Source organism: Miniopterus natalensis, chromosome 14, assembly GCF_054644295.1.
Source record: "Miniopterus natalensis isolate mMinNat1 chromosome 14, mMinNat1.hap1, whole genome shotgun sequence".
Lineage (NCBI taxonomy): Eukaryota > Metazoa > Chordata > Mammalia > Chiroptera > Miniopteridae > Miniopterus > Miniopterus natalensis.
The window spans coordinates 21,574,685-21,588,089 of NC_142094.1; the positions used below are offsets into that span (position 1 = coordinate 21,574,685).

A 13,405-nucleotide genomic window follows, 5' to 3' on the forward strand; every position below is an offset into this window, starting at 1 on the left:
TCTGCAGATCGCCTTTTGAAACAACAGGTTCAAAATACATGACTACCCAGGACTAAGCAACATTCTTTTGAACAAACCTTCAGGGCTCTACTGATGTTAACAAATAAACCGATGAATGTGGAGGGGCTCGTGGTCCCATTCTGAGCTGAATACCTTCTGCCTCTCCATCCACTCTCCAGCACCTGTGCCTGCTCCCTGGCTGTGGTTCAGGCTACAGGGTCTGGGAGGAGATTGAAGGAGATGGGAGGGAGGAAGGGAGGAAATTTACCTCTTGTAGGTCACAGCGGGTTAAATGTGCCCCCACCCACAAGTGTCCTACACCCACTCTTCAAATATCCTCAAATTACCCATTTTAAGTATGTTCTTTCCCTTCAAGACCCTGACTAATAAAGACAGTTCATTAAATACCCAGGTATTTATTATGCCCTTGAACCAATGACCATGTTGTAAACATCAATGTCAAATGACCAGCCCTGACCCAGCCCATAGACCACTTTAAAGATCCCTGTTTGAAAACACAGGCCTGACATGCTTCGTCTCTAGTGCTGGGAAGCTTTCTGGAGCCCGAGTTTAAGGAATGAAGGGCTCCTGGAAGGCCTGTCTTTCTGCTGGTCCAGTCGGGCTGGTAGGTGCTCTCTCACCCACAGAAAGCAGGGTCTGCACAGGCTTGGGTCTTAGACCTAAAGATTGGCCATCCCACAGGGACTTCTTTTCCAGGGAGACCTGTCCAGTTAAGGACAGCTGAGAAGTCTCACATCTTGCTGTCAGCTGCTAGGAGCAAGGCTGGGTTTTGGCACTTAACTGAGTCGAACACTGGCCACACAGTCCCCCAGGAAGCTATACAGAAAGGCGCAATGTAACTGTCAGCTAGGGAAGAGATTCCCCACTTTGTGCCTGTGTAACTGTGTCTAATTCAGATGTCTTTGGTCTTCTTCAGGTCTCAGGAGTGTTCTGTTAAAGTATCTGGAATGTCTCTGCCTGCTGTCAGCTGCTAGGAGCAAGGCTGGGTTTTGGCCAATCCTCTGGCCATTGCCCCCTCCTAAATGAGGTGCACAAGCAGGGCCGAGCAGGCTGAACCGAGTACCAAGCCCACGCTCATGTAAAAGGACATCACCACTCCGGTGGCCTCAGCCAGCTCTTTGGACACGATCTTAGGCCCGTAGATGAGGGCCAGGGTGCTGAGGTAGCCATTGCTGAGCCCCAGCAGGGAGCTGAATAGCACCGGGTAGATGTCGGACAGGAAGACCACCGTCTGCAGGTGGACGCGGGGCTGGTAGTTACAGAACACGAAGAGGGGGACGAGGCCAGTCCGGAGCAGCACCAGCCCAGGGAGCACCTTACTTCTGGGCCCTGGCACCTGGATCCAGGCTGTGATCTGCCGGCCACACAGGTCAGCAAAGTTGAACAGGAGGAACGTAGTGAGGGGGACGAAGAACTTGGTGGTCCACGGCGAGCCCGAGCGCTTATCAAGAGACTCGATGTTGGTGGAGATGGCGGGGAAGATGACGCTGGTGATGAAGAGGAGGTAGATGACACAGAAGCCCAGGCCAGCTGTCTTCTTTAGGATGGGACAGAGAGGTGGCGTTGGGGAGAAGCTGGGCCTCGGGGCCACCAAAGGGGTACTGGGGGAGTCCTGGCATGGCTGCTCTTCACCAGAAAACACGTGGGCCGGCCAAACAGGCCTCATGTAGTACCTGCCAGGGGAGAAGGCACGTGGTCAAAAGGCCCCAGAAAGAAAATGTGGCATTCCCAGGGACAAGGCAGGGGACCTTTATGCCTAGTGTGTAAAGCCCAAGCCCCTGATGGTCCACAGCCCCAGGATGCTCTCAGGTGACATATGTGCTGCAGGATGGAAGCTGGCAGTCTCCCACCTGCCTGTCCTGATACTGCCTGAAAGGCTGGGCTCCATCCAGCCCGCTGTTCTGTGGTGGTGGCTGTACCCCAAGATGGGACAGAGGAAACCAGCTCTGACCAACATATGTCGAGCCTGGGCTCCAGTCTTAGCTCACTAGTCTTTTGTTTCATTTTTTGGAGGGGAGGAGCAGAGATAAAATAGCATTTAAAAAATACAAATTTTTTAAATTATGAAAGTGATACATGCTTGATGTAATGAACCCGATTAACACAGGAGAGAAATGATGGAGCAGAACGAAAACTCTTATCTCGAGTCTCACTCCTCAGAGGTACTGTTCATTAGAAGTCCAGGTATATTGTTCCACGCACGTGCAAACACCCCGCACCTCCCTGCCCCAGTTACATTTCTTAAGCAAAAGTAGCATCAAACATACATATTGAAAACTTTCCGCAACAGTATAATTCCTAAACATATAAATGATGTATAAATACATCACATAATTGCCTACATACATACATACATAACTATTACACATAAATGCGTACATGTAATTGTCTAAAGAACATTATGTGGCCATCTTGTCACTTGAGGAAACAGGGCTCTATGTCTCTGCTGCATTGCTGCATAGCATTTTACTATATGAACATACAATTCAACTGCTCCCCTACTGATGGACATTTAGGTTAGCTCCAGTTTTTCTCTGCTACAAATAATGGTGCATGAATAGCCCTATATGTAAATCCTTGCATGTGTATATTAGTATTTTACTAGGGCAGATTTCTAGGAGAGGAACTGTTGGATCAAAAGGTTTGTACCTTTAGCCCAGCTGGGCGTGGCTCAGCGGTTGAGCATTGACCTAGGATCCAGGATGTGGTTTGATTCCTGGTCAGGGCACATGCCCGGGTTGCAGGCTTGATCCCCAGTCAGGGTCGTGCAGGAGGCAGCCAATCATTGATGTTTCTATCTCTCTCTCTCCCCCTCTCCCTTCCTCTCTCTGAAATCAATAAAGATTAAAAAAAAGGGTTTGTACCTTTAAAATTTTGACAGATATTGATGAATTGCTCTCCAAACAAGTAGGACGAATATATCTCTATTCTGTCTGACCCACCTACCCTACCCTTTTAACCTCTATGACAGTATCCATTTATTTCTTTTAAAAAACTGACCACAATTTATAATCATTGTGTTAGTTTACTGGTTTAGCTTCTGTCTCCTTTAATAGAAGACAGCTCGCTAGGGCAAGAACCATGTTTGGCTTTTTCCAGCTAAATCTCCAGATACAGATTAGCCTTCAAAATATAATTTTTGATAGAACTGATAAGCCTATAAAGGTGTCTTTTCTCCCATATACTCAATACTGAATATTATCAATCTTTTCAATTTCTGCTACTCTGATCAGAGAAGAAAAGGCTTGGGTCACTTTGCTTTGCTGTGTGACCTTGTCTGAGTGACTCAATCTCTCTGGGCCTCAGATATCTGAAAACCAAGAGACACGGACTAACTGTATTAAGATACCTCAAACACAAGGCTTGGTGTGGTAGTGGGAGAACAGCAGTGTGGTGATAGCTGGGTTCTGATTTCAGTCCTGCTCTGCCTCCTGGTGTGATCCTAAGCTGGGTCCTCCCCTCTTTGGGCCTCAGTCTCCTCCTATGCAAAATGGGGGGTCTGTAGCCATGAGTTTTTGCAATCCCTGCCAGTCCTCCCATCCTAAGAGCCTATAGATAACAAGCAGGTCAGTGGGAGGATTCCTCCCCATGATCACATTTCCTTGTGATGCTGAAGAGGGACTTTGGCCTTGAACCCTGTCTTGTTTCACAATCACTATTTATGGAAAGAAATATTCTTACTTCTCCCTCTACTCAGTGTCAGGTCCTTGCCCTAAGTCTGCTCCGAGGAAGCTCCTACCAAGTTCCTCTGGTTGAAGCCCTTCCTCATAAATTCTTCCAAATCTGGCTCATCTCATTCTATCAAGGTCACCAGCCTTCAACACTGTGTGAGGCTCAGTTCCTCCCGGGTGGGATGAGGCAGCCTAGCCTTCCCACTGCAGCACCTGTGGGCTCCCTTCTAAGTAAGATTTAGTCTGAGTAGCCCCAGGAGTGCAGCTCCTTCTAAAGCTCCATCCTCAGCTGAGTTTCTATAAACCCCAAAGTCTTGACCAAAGTGTTAATCAACAAAGAAATAGAAGCTTCCATGGGACAGTAGAGCTCTGGGTGTTTTCTCTCACAAGCTCAGCTGGGCAGCATTTGGGCCTGTTCAGGTGGGTCTGAAATCCGGGGTGATCAGCTGTCCTGGTTCAGCTGAGACTGTCCTGGTTTCAGCACTGAAGGCCCCTCATCCTGAGAACACCTTCGGTCCCAGGCAAACAGGAAAGGCTGGCCACCCCGCTGGAAACAGACCATGTGAAGCACTCTAAAAACAGGACACGGGAAACAGCAGAAGGTGTGGTGGGAACCTCCTGACTTCTGTTCAGTCAGTGACTCAAAATAATTAATCAGCTGTGACAAGATGCCAGGCAGTGTATGGGTGCTGGGGGACAGTGAGCCAGCCAGAGCCCAGGAGTCACAGGACAGCATCATGCAGCACACCTGGGCAATTCTGATGATGGCCTTAAAGGAGCAGGGGATAGGACAGGCAGCTCTAGATCTACAGCCACCTGGGGGACACCGTGCCAGGATGCTCAGGCCCCTTTTACCCTCCTGCAGCTGCTGAGGCCAGCTGAGGTTATAACAATCCTCAGCCTGGGGAAAGCAACCGGCCCTAGTAGGACTGGGGCTCTGGTGATTAGTGAGGCGACTCTCTCACAGGGACAGGAGGAATGAATGATGAGGACAGACCCTGAAGTCACAAGCCAGAGCTATGACAGGATGCAGTGGAAAGAGTGCAGCTTCGCAAACAGCTCCGGGTTCACATCCCTGCCTGCAGCTCACCAGGTGTGCAACCTGGGCATGTCTGTTAACTCTCCAAAGCCTCAGTTTCCTCATCTGTAAAGTGGAAAATACTGTAACAACTGTGCACAGTCTTCATGTATAATAAATGAAGAAAGTGTGTAAGGGAGTGGCTTAGCTCAATGCCACCACGCAAAATAGGTTTTCCGTGGAAAAGGGCAGAGCCAGGACCTGATCTTTCCCCAGCTCTGCTGGCTCGCACACTGTAGGACCAAAGGTCAATCACCTGGCCTCCCCTGTCTCTTCACCTCTAAAATGGGGAAGACAATTCCTGCCTTTCCTACATCAAATGAGATAATGGATATGAAAATGTATTGAAAAAAAATACAAGAAAAAGTCAAGAGTTGTTTTTAAAGAACAGCAGGAAGCAAGAAAGAAAAAGAAATGAGAGAGACAAAAGAGAGACTAGGGCAAGAAGAGAGGTCCTGCAGGGTAGAAAGGACAGTGGTTAAAAAGACAGATTTGGAGTAGGGTTCAATTTCTGATGCTGCTGCCAACAGGCTGTGCAACTCAGGCAAGTAATTCAACCTCTCTGTGCCAGGTTTTCTCATATGTGAATGGTAACAATCACGATACATTGTGGTGCTGCATCCTAAAAGGAACAGGTGTGTGAGTATTAAGCTGAGCACAATGCGGGGGCAGCGGAGGTGCTCAGTGAACGGAGCTTCGATTCATCATTCTTTTTCCTCAGGTTTCCTTCCACCGCCTGCCCTCCCCATCCAAAAACTTGCAACTCCAGTTGCTCAAGGATGTGGCACCAAGCCAACCTCTCACATCCTACTGGCGAGCCAATTTATTGAGCAACTACTATGAGCCTGGCACAGCTCAAGGTACCAAGACACAGCAGTGAACAAAATCTGCACAATTCCTGTCCTCAGGGAGCTCACACTCCAGCGGGGAGATGGGCAATAAACAAGGAAACAAACATGCCACCTAATTAGATGATAGACTGCCAGTAAATAATAAAAATACATAGCCACATAAAAGATTAACCAAAGAACTTGTATACATATATGCATAGCCCATGGACACTGACAATAGTGTGGTAGAGGCACAGGATGGAGTACAGTCTGGGTAGAGTGGGGGAGTCAACGGGGTAAACATGGGGGACATTTTTTATTGCCAACAATAAAAAAATAAAATAAATTTAAAAAAAAGAATGAACTGAGAGAGCAAGAGGCGGGCCCTCACCTGGCATACTCCAGCCGGGGCAGCAGCAGGTAGAGTCCAATGCAGAGCCCGAGGAAGACGTCCGCAGTCAGAAAGAAGGCCAGGGTGCTGTCCGTCACATCATTGGACAATGCCAGGTCCACCAGGGAGGCCACGGCACTGATGGTGCCACCCATGGCTCCTCCTGCAGAAAGCACAGGACACCATGAAGAAGGCTGGGGTGGGTTCATCTTCCCTGCACCTCAGGCCTGCCTCCTCTCTGTTCAAGTTTAACAGAATCAAAGTTTCTCCTGCTGAGAAAAATGCTGCAGTTCCCATAGTGTCCTGGATCTTTGGCGGACATGGAGTGGTTCTGCAGCCGTGAGCTCTGACTCTAAGAGGGTTTTCACATCCTTGGCCCCAATTCTCTGATGGGCCTGTAAGAGGCTGCTGTCTGAGGTGGCAAATGGCCTCCAAGGTTTTGCCTGTTTTCTGGTTTTACCTCCAACCCTTGACCCTCCATCTCTCTTTATTACCCTTTTGGTGGGGTCAGAAACTTTAGATTCAGGGGCAGGATGTCTCAGAGAACTCTTCCGCTCAAATTATCCACCATCCAAACTGGGAGAGAGGCTCAGGGAACGTCTAAGCACAGGCTCTCCCGCTGCCCCAGAGCCAGGCTATCTGACCTGGGCAGCCCTTACCCATTAAAAGCCCAGGTGCTGCCCACCCTGGACTGAGGAACTTACCTCGTATCCCAAGGTAACTGTGGTACCACGTGGACATGTGAACACATGGGTGCATGCATATTCACACACACTATCACACCCACAAACATACATGCCCATACACACTCACACTACACACACCTACCCTATCACAGACATGTCTGCACTCACACAGTCTATCACATATACACATATACTCATACACATACACTGTCATACATACACACACACCATACACACACCCCATCACACATGTTCACACTCGCACACTCACTCTATCCCATGCACACATATGCTCACACACATACACTATCATACATGTTCCCACACACATACATATTAACACATATCCGCAGTCATATATACTCACACACATACACCATCATACTCTTACACACTCACACTCTCATGCCACTGCTCTACCCCATGGAATGTTCTCTTGCCAAGGCTTTGGCCTGTGGCCCATGTGACCACATGGCTCCTTTCACTACTACCTAACAGAGGAGGCAGAAAAATGTGGTTGGACCCAGGGGTCCAGGACCCAAACTGATGTATGTCTGACCCTCGACTGCCACTTGCTCATTGTGACGTGGGTGCTAACATGACATTTTGGAGCCACAGTCTGCTTATCTGTAAAATGGGGATAGCAGCACCCGCCTCACATGGCTGCTCTGAGGATTTGAATGAGATGATGTTTGGAAAGGGCCCACCACAAAATACTTTCAACAAATGCCAGTCCTCTATTTGCCACAATCATGCAGTTGTTTGGGGGAGAAGGAATGTGTCTTCCTTTTCTGTCGAACCCTCCAAACACGGTAATCAACTTTTGCTGGCCCAGAATCAGGGTTATTCGTGTTACACCTGTGAGCAGATCATTTACTCCTCTCTGCCTCTGTTTATTCGCCTGGAAAGCGGGGCTAATGCTCGCCCTGCCCTCACATGAGACTGTAGTGAGGGGAGTGGTGCACTGAACAGAGAAAGTACAGACCACAGACACAACCATGAGTATCAGTACAGCCAGCACTCAGTGACTCTGCTGGATCAGCTGACTGAATGAATGAATTTCGAGTCTCAAGGAAGCAAGAAGCAGCCGACTGCAAACAGCAAGCAGCAAACTGTGCCCTTTTATTAGGCGGCTCTGACTGGGCACCACAGAGCAGAAGTGGGAGAGGGACAGTTCTGGCCCTTGTCCCCCACAATGCCCATCATCACTGCCTCACCCATCTCTGCCTGACATCTCTGTGGCTCTGCAGGGGCCAGCCCATGGCACTGATGGATGATCCCAAACTTCTCAATATGAGCTCTATTAGCCACAGGCTGGGATTTGAAGGAAGGCAAAGAAATAAAAGTTAAGAGTGATTAAGAGCACTGACTCCAGAACCAGAACATCTGAGTCCAGTTCTAGCTCTATCACTTCTGGCTGTGTGAGCTTCAGAAAGTCATGTAACCTCTGTGTCCCCCATTTCCTCATCTTTAAAGTGGGGATGTTAATAAAACCCACCTCTGAGGGCTGTTATAAAGATTAAAGGGATTATTACATGTAAAGTGCTCAGAAGAATACCTGATACGGAGAAGTACCATATAAATCCTCTCCGATTCTTAATTAGGTGTCTGGTTATTTCTGTCCTTCCTACATCAAAGCAGAAACAACAGGGTAAACCCTTTGCCAAGAGGCTGCCAACTTCTGAGAAGCTGTAATCCCCACCTGAGCATTTTGTAAGAACTGGGGTTAAACTCAGTAAGATGTTCCCTGGCTGCCCTGGGGACAAGATCTAACATCACTGCCTATTGACTTTCCTCTCTCTCTTCCCAAGTTGTAGAGAATTTACAATATTATCATCAACAACAAACCAGGCCTCCGGGAGCTCATCCTTCATGACTCCCTACTTTTATCTCATCAGTTATGGAAATACATGCAAATGAGGGTTTAAAAAAAAAATACCAGTACAGAACGGATGAATTGTTCCTCAAATGCCAACGCAGGCAGAATGCACAGATGGGCCCCTCAGGATGAAAAAACAGGGGCTGGTGAGGTGGCACTGGGCCTCCAGGAGGGTGGACACTTGGGACTTTCCAGGGTGACAGGTGTCCACTGGGACTGCACACAGTGAGGACAATGGCTCAGGGTCCGGGGTAGTTAATACAGAAGTGCGAGTACTGCATTTCAACACTTTTTCAAAGCTGGACTTTCTGAAAAGTTCATGGAGCATCCATCCCCCTTCTCTAGAAGATATGCAGGTGGCCAAATGAGCCTGAAGGACCCTTGCCAACACACAAGGTGTTGTTTGGCCACTGGCCCCCCAGATGTAACAAGCAAGGTTGGTGCTATATTGAAAAATATATCTTCCTGCAGGATGGAGGGAGGTGAGGGGACAAGAGCCTCTTTCTGAGACAGGGGTGACAGAAGGGATTAAATCTAGCATTTTTGGCCATTCCTTCACTCTAGGCACGGCCTTCTTGAAGCATTGATAGGATATATTGATTACATTCTGGAAACTTAGTAAAGTGTCCGTTCCTATTTCATTTTGGGCCCAAGGGCTTCCCAGGATAGAGCCTAACTCCTAATCCTATATCAAAAATAGCAAAGAGATTTGAGGCCACATCTAACTCTAATCCGTTGGCAGTAACTGCCCCCAGTGCTGTGCTGAGAAGGATTTAGAGGCACAGGAGGAAAGATACAGATCGATTAGTGATGTCTGGCACTGGCGTAGGCATGGAAGAGGACATACGCTTGTCCAGGAATTTGTCATCGCTGCCACATACTGCCTGGCATTGCTCACTATGGGTACACAGCGGGTTCTTTGTGAAATTCTTCTCAAGTGGGAAAATGCTCACAGCCCTCCTTCACATGACAGGACATGTGGGGACGCTGAATGAGCCTCAGGCTTGCTTTAAGGGGTGCTGGTCTCCTGGGAAAGCACAGATTCTTATTGGCGGGGCTCCTTTTTCTATTGTTGGGACATCTGGGTGAGAGAACAGAACTGCTAAGGGCTAAACAACAGGCTTAGGGTTAGCATCAAAATTTCAGCTAAAGGGGTTGGCCCACATCTCACATCAGCACCCCCACAGAATGCCCAAGTCCAGGGCACGGAAGTTTATTTACTAGGCTGTCAGCTCCTGAGAGGCTGAGTCTTATTCATCTTTGAAGCCCCAGCACAGAGCAGGTCTTCTATAAAATCATAAAGGAGGAAGGGGGGGGGGTAAGGGACTGGAAAAATAAAGAGAAGGGGAGGGGATAGAAGAGAAAGGGGGAGGAGGAGGGGAAAGAAAGGACTGCCGTTTCAGGATGTGCTTTTGGGAGCAGACTGTTTTCCAAAAGCGGCTGCAGCTCTGTCCTCCCTCCCGCCTGCTCTCCGACAGTATAATTTTCATACGCTCCCACTGAGACAATGTGGGTCTGTGTTCTCTTCTCTTGAATCCAGACGGGCTTATGGCTAAGGTGGAAGTGACCCTGGGCCCAGCCCCAGCCTTGGCTGACCTTCTAGCCAATGGCCAGCACCAACGTGCCAGCCAGGCAAGCATGCCATCCCAAGAGTGGATCCCCAGCCCCAGTAGGGCTGTCTCAGCTGATGCCTCGTGGAGCACAGGAAAGCTGTCTCTACCAACTCCTGCCCAAATCGCAGATTTGTAAGCAAAATAAACAACTGTTATTGCTCTACGGCACTAAATTCTGGGTGCTTCGTTATACAATAGATCCTGGAAACACACCTAACACTCATTTCCTTTTCTAGAAGGTGGTCACATGCTCACCTCTGGCTCCTTCATATGTTGCGCAGGAGGACTAACCTGGTCAGCTAAACTGTCTGGACCCCAGCTCTCACCTGATATCAGTGCCTGGGAATTCCTCATAGGGAAGGAACCCGTCATGCCGAAGATGCTGCTATTGAAGATGGTGGAGGTGCCGCTGAGGATGGCCATGCAGGCGATGGTGACAGCAAAGAAGTTGTGGGTCCAGGAGGAGGTGTCCACCTTCACTAGCACGGTCATCACCACGAAGATGGCCAGCATGATAGTCAGTGAGGCCAGCACGCGGACATGAATTGGAACTCTAGGGTGAAGATGTCAGACACGGTTAGAGACCCCCTCTGGGCCCCATGCCAGGCTGAGGTTGGTGAGCATTCTTAGGGGAAGCAGGTGGGCTCAGTGACTGGGCCTGAGTCTGCATCCTGCCCCTCCCAGCACACTAGCTGTGTGGCCTTGGGTAAGTGACTCAACTGCTCTGGTTTCATTCAGCTTCTGCATTTGTATAACAGGGAGGAGAATGGATCTACCTGCAGAAGTGGTCGCAAGGATCTCTGAGGGGTGTGTGCAGAGTGCAGAGAGCAGTGTCTGGCTCAGGGCACATGCTCGGCGGACACTGCTTCTTTTTGTCTTGCTGTGAGGTTCAGGACAGAACATGAGGGCTCTGGGGGCAAGCCCCTGTCTGCTCCTGCCATGAGCTCCTGCTGGCTTTGTCTAGTGTTTAACAGAGTAACTACCCACAGGACTTGCATTCTCCAAAACTTAGTGGGGAGGAGAGGGGGTAGAAAAAGGGAAAACATCATCACCGTCACTGTCACCACAGCAAACACTCAGTACTTAATTTGTGCTGGGTACCCTCCTAAGTGTTTTCTATGCTAACTTGTTGAATTCACATACCAGCTCTACAGATAGGTATTCTTACCTATCCCATGTGCATAGATAAGGAAACTAAGGTCAGAGAAGCTAAGGATCTTGCTCAAGGTCATCTGGCTGTGAACCCAGGAGGTCTAGCTGCAGCCTGTGCTCTCAGAATGACATTCTAGTCCCTCCCCTGGAACGAAGGAAACAAAGGTAGGCCAGAACAAATGGCCAGGACAGAAGGATTCTCCTGGATGGTCTCCATTGTCGTGGGCAGCAGCTGAGGCCAAGCTTGTGCCGAGCAGGGCCAGCTCCCCTGCCCCACCTCTCATCCCGAATGTAAGCCCTACACTCCTCCCAGCCCCTAACTTGCCCAGACACTGCCCTTCAGGGGAAAGCAGGGAAGGCTGACTCTCAGAGAAACTGCACATTCTTATTCCAGGGAGAGAGAACATCATCTAAAGAGGCTGTTTAAAAATAATTATAATAAAGAGGCTGTTTAAATAATCAGATTACACTAAGCTTTAAACCGGATTGGAAGTTAAGTTAATTTTCCTGCTAACCAGTGGGTGAGGGATAGGAGAAAAGCCAGATTAGTTATACACAAATTTCTTTCTTTCATTTTTTGGATAAGGGGAAAAAAAAAAAGACTTATAAGGTAAGAAAAATATGTACATAAATAGGTGTGAAATGATGGACATGAAAAGCAAGAAAGGACTTTTTTCTAAGTGCTTTTGTGGCCCCAGGTTAATCTGAGTTTCCTTTTGATCCAGCTGAAGGGAGCAGGTGCGGCCTCTGCTTTGTAAGGGGCAGAAGGAAGCCCAGGGAATTGAAGGGATGGTTTAAGTTTGTGGGGAGTTGGGACTAGAACCCAGATCTGCAGAGCCCCAGCTCTAGCAGTGCCTAGAGGCAGACCTTACTTTAACTTTCCAGGTAAAGAATGAGAAAACCCCTTTTGTTTCTTACTAAGAGTGCCAACTAACAAAGAGCTATACATCAGGGTTTCCAGCTAGGGAGCTACGTGCTCAGGGTGCCCTGCCCATGTGTCCTCCCTCTTACTAGGAAGCAGGCTGCAAGTGACAGGTAATTAACACCTGCTAAAGCAAACTTCTACCAATGCTCAGGAAGTGGGTGGACAAATGCCCCAGCTTGCTCCCATTGGGTGTGTTCCACACTAGCTCCCACAGCTTCCCTAACAGGTCAAGCTTGGTCACCCTCTGTGGGAGCTGGCTTAGCAAGGCATTCATTATTGCCTGTCTTTCCCTCCCCGTCTCCCTTCCCCACTCTCTTACCTTCACTTCCCAAATAAACTACTACTAAATAAAATCCTTGTTCCAGGGTGTGTTTCTGGGGAACCCCACACTGAGACACATCTTCCCAGGGCCTGCAGGGGTCTAGGCCTGGGCAAGCTGGTGGGCAGCCAGCTGGAGCACCTGGACCCCTGGGGGCCCTGAGTATCTATGTAAGGAGCCCTGGAGGCTGGTGGTCAGGCCTTACTCTGATGCTCAGGGTGATCCTACACACTCAACCCTGCCACGCAGTGCCCCTTCCCTCTTCAGCAACTATACTTGCCCCATCCACCCCCAAAATAAGAGCCTGCAGGGGCACAGAGCCTAAGTCAGGAGACTGGAGCCCTGGCCAGCTCTGCCACCAACTCACTGTGTGACCTCAAGCAAATAGTCAACCTCTCTGGGCCTCAGTTTCCTCATCTCGAAAAAGAAGATGCTGGATAAGGTAACATTCAGTCCTTCTAGCTAATGATTCTAAACCTAAAGACATTCAAGTGGAGAAAGAGGCTGGGAACAAATGCCCAAATGTTTTTACAGTTCCTTGGGGCAAAAAGAAGGGACAGGACAGACCAGAAGGTAGGAGCTACACAAGAACAGGGCCTATCTAAGCCATCATCCTAGGGCTGGCACGGGGCCTGGCAGGCACCTGGCAAGTATCTGCTGGATATACAAATTGACAAGCAAGGGTATCAGCCATGCAGGGGCGGCTTTTACACTGGGCCTGAACCTCCCAGTCACTCTGCCTCTGGACCCCCTCAGCATGGTGGGGAGACAGCTATGGGCACCTTGCGGCATTTCCAGCCAGCCTTGGGAATAGCTTCTGCCTCCAGCCACCTCCTCACA

At 49.1% G+C, this 13,405-nt stretch overlaps 1 protein-coding gene across 1 annotated transcript in view; it reads right to left on the reverse strand.

Moving 5' to 3' along the window:
- Nucleotides 1–1,025: 1,025 nt before the first annotated feature.
- Nucleotides 1,026–13,405, reverse strand: part of SLC29A3 (solute carrier family 29 member 3) — a 39,052-nt gene continuing 26,672 nt past the window's right edge. The window contains exons 4-6 of the mRNA XM_087824139.1: nt 10,496–10,722; nt 5,992–6,154; nt 1,026–1,694 (exon numbers count right to left, since the gene is read on the reverse strand). Coding sequence (XP_087680265.1) covers nt 1,040–1,694; nt 5,992–6,154; nt 10,496–10,722 — 1,045 coding nt within the window. The 3' untranslated portion in view covers nt 1,026–1,039. The remainder of the gene's footprint in view (nt 1,695–5,991; nt 6,155–10,495; nt 10,723–13,405) is intronic.